The 3,003-nt window shown below is 41.2% G+C and overlaps 1 protein-coding gene across 1 annotated transcript; it reads left to right on the plus strand.

Annotated features, from left to right (window-relative positions):
• Positions 1 to 1,165: 1,165 nt before the first annotated feature.
• Positions 1,166 to 1,822, plus strand: TEOVI_000080800 (uncharacterized protein; the record flags this gene model as incomplete). The annotated part of the gene is made up of 1 exon (XM_067224141.1): positions 1,166 to 1,822. The coding sequence occupies one exon, from the start codon at positions 1,166 to 1,168 to the stop codon at positions 1,820 to 1,822; it is 657 nt and encodes a 218-aa protein (XP_067080242.1).
• Positions 1,823 to 3,003: the final 1,181 nt, after the last annotated feature.

Here is a 3,003-nt window from a genome sequence, read left to right on the forward strand (position 1 = left end):
ATAACGCAATAATTAGTAAGACTAGCAGGCGATGCAAGGATTACTCTAATTGCTAAAGGAAAAGCAGTAATAATATTTTGATTTCATCATAAGAGACTTTAAAAAATGTTACTTTCTGTGAACCGTACACTCATGTGGATTGGCAATGTTATTAGTTAAAAATAAGTGTTTTGTTGTTTTAAAGAACAGAGCAAAGTAGAGAAATGAAAATTGAAGATCAATGAGAGATTTAGTAGATCAAAAGGAGTTAGCATAGTAGAAGCACAAATGAAGCTATTTTAAAAAAGATAGAGAGAAACTTCTCAAGCGTGGCCTTTACTGATCACAATTTTAGCCCCTTCTTCAGACAATTTTCTGTGGAGTTATAAGTTGAGAGGGGAACCAACGGCGGTCAAAAATACGAGAGAGGCCCAGCGAAATATACTATTCGTATCCCAGTATAGTTCAAGCAGGGCTTACACCGTTTTTTTTCGAAAGAAACGAGCAACAGCGCAACCGCAAGCGACGAAGCTTCACTGAATTTTATACGAAAAAGGCACTATTAGACCACTGAGTAGCGCCAGCATGCGTGGTTGTGACGACGTAAATAAGATTCATGGCGAAATAAAAGAAAAAAACGGTCATCCTCACAGAAAAATGGTTAAGGGAAGAAACAAAAACTAATAACTGAACTTTTGTATGAACAGTCTATGGAAAGAAAACGCCGACTGTCGCCGAAGATACCACCGAAAATGCGGTCTGGTGATTAATATGCGATATTCAACTGGTTCCAATAACAAAACCGGGTAACAAATGAAATCGATAGTGTTTTTGTAGGGAAATTCGCAAACGATGAATGCCGTCATATAGATGTTCACCATAAACATTCCCATAAAACAGCATCGCATAAAAGAGGCCGCACAAAACCTACAAGTGCCACCGTGTACCGGCGGACAACTGAGCAAACAATTCTACTGGAAGCGTAATGGACACTCACAAAATCGCTTTTTCTTTCCTCACCTTGAACAAAACAGATCCATCACTAACCTCGCGGCGGTCGGCAACTACCAGCTCCAAACCGCCGTAGACTAAAGCCAAACTTTTAAAACGACAAAATCAAGTAGCTAAATCGCATTTAACAAAAATCACATCGCTCTACAAGGCTAGAGAAACCTCAAGAACAAAAATGTTCATATCCATTTCCCGCTACGTAACTTTACTGACTGCACCGGTGCTCCACCGGAGCTCGATCGCGGCAACAAAAGATGGCTTAGACGACGCCGGCAAACAAATAATAGATAGCTGTGGGGAAATCGGGTACGATCTAGCACTGGCTTCTATTTCAAGGCAGCAAGCGACGGCAGCAACTTCAGTAGTTCTGTCGCTGTCAGATAGCGGTGCGGCACTAAGACTGGCCGCTGCTGCAGCGGTCGGAAGAAAAAAAACAGCCGGGCTGCGTGCCCTGGCAAACATCGATGAAGCGAATGCTATGGCTGCACTAAAAAGTTTACCAAGCTACGCCCAAAGTTTGGACGCAGCTGCGACAGCACTAGAAACAAGGGCGCACAGGCTAATCATGTACCGCAAACTACGGATCAAAACTCTAGCACCAGAACCGGCAAACGCAGTGGCCACCGAAAGTTCACCGGAAGCGTCAACAGTTGTAACAAAGAACAACGACACCGTGACAACAGTCGAAGAGGCGGCCAACTGCAGCATTGACGACCTAACCAGCGGCCACAAAGTCAACCAAAAAGAAGTCAAGGCGGATGAAATTTACAAACTAAAAATGATAAACGATGCAATACTGAAACAAGCAAGCATAACACTAAAAGCAGCTTGAAAGAGAGCCCGGCAGGTGGCAACACTGCGCTCACAGGCCATCCAGGGTTCGTCGAAACCGATAGCAGCGCCAACAACGGAAATTACCTTGGAGCTCTAGGCACAACCGACAAACTGTCAGAGACGACAGCAGATATTAAGATATTTGACACACCAACTAAACGTGTGAATGCAAAGCAAAGATGACAAGCTCCCACTGGGACGCAATCACCAGTGCAGAAGTGGCGCGTGCTGTTTGCAATGTATTGAACACGCAAAGACTAAACGCCGTGTCAATACTTTAGAGAAGCTGGACCGACATAGAAGCCGACTCCGAAATAGCGGCGCTAATAGCTGTCCAGCTTAACTAATCATTTGAAAAAGGTGACAATGATAAAGTCAAAACAAAAGCCCTGATTAAATCGGCACTAGGCTCTACGTCGACAGCCTTTTCCAAAGATGTCGTTAAATACACGACAACAAAAGAGCACTCTTCTCAAATAGGTGATGACAAAATAAACGGCAAGCTGACAGACCTTCGTCCGGGCCGAAGGCTGCCAAAATTTTTTGCTTACTTGAAAGGAAAAACAACACAACAATCCCAGAATCAACCAGCAAGCACCACAATTACGCCCTCAGCGGAAGTCAACAAATGCAAAGCAATAACAGAAAATGACAAATGCAAAATAACGGAAGGATTCTAATTAAAAGGTGATGATTGCGTTGCGGCAGAGAAGGGCAAAGGGGAAGAAAAGAACGAGGAGAAATGTGCAACGAAAACAGAAAGTGATTCTGGAAAGGATGACGGCTGCAAATGGGAACATATTCTTGCAAATATTTCAGCGCTCTTGTCGATAAGAAATTGGCTTTGAGTTGTGCGTCGGTAAGTTTGTATTATTTTAAGCATTTTTGTTCAATTTTATGAAAATCATTAAGATATGTTAAAATTTGATATATTATAATACCTTTCAATGAAGATAATAATTATTTAAAATATTTATATGGAAGTTGTTTCTCGATGCAAAGTACTATGATTATACGGTACGAAAAAAGAATGCTACTCTAATTTGTATATTTTGTTAATTTTATAGATATTAGGAGTGATTTAGGGTTATAAGAGTAATAATAAATATTATTATAGTAATAGAAATGTGTTATGAATGTGTGCATACTATTAATATAAGAAGATCGGAGTTTTGTAAA

Source organism: Trypanosoma equiperdum, assembly GCF_001457755.1.
Source record: "Trypanosoma equiperdum strain OVI genome assembly, contig: ctg_243, whole genome shotgun sequence".
NCBI lineage: Eukaryota > Euglenozoa > Kinetoplastea > Trypanosomatida > Trypanosomatidae > Trypanosoma > Trypanosoma equiperdum.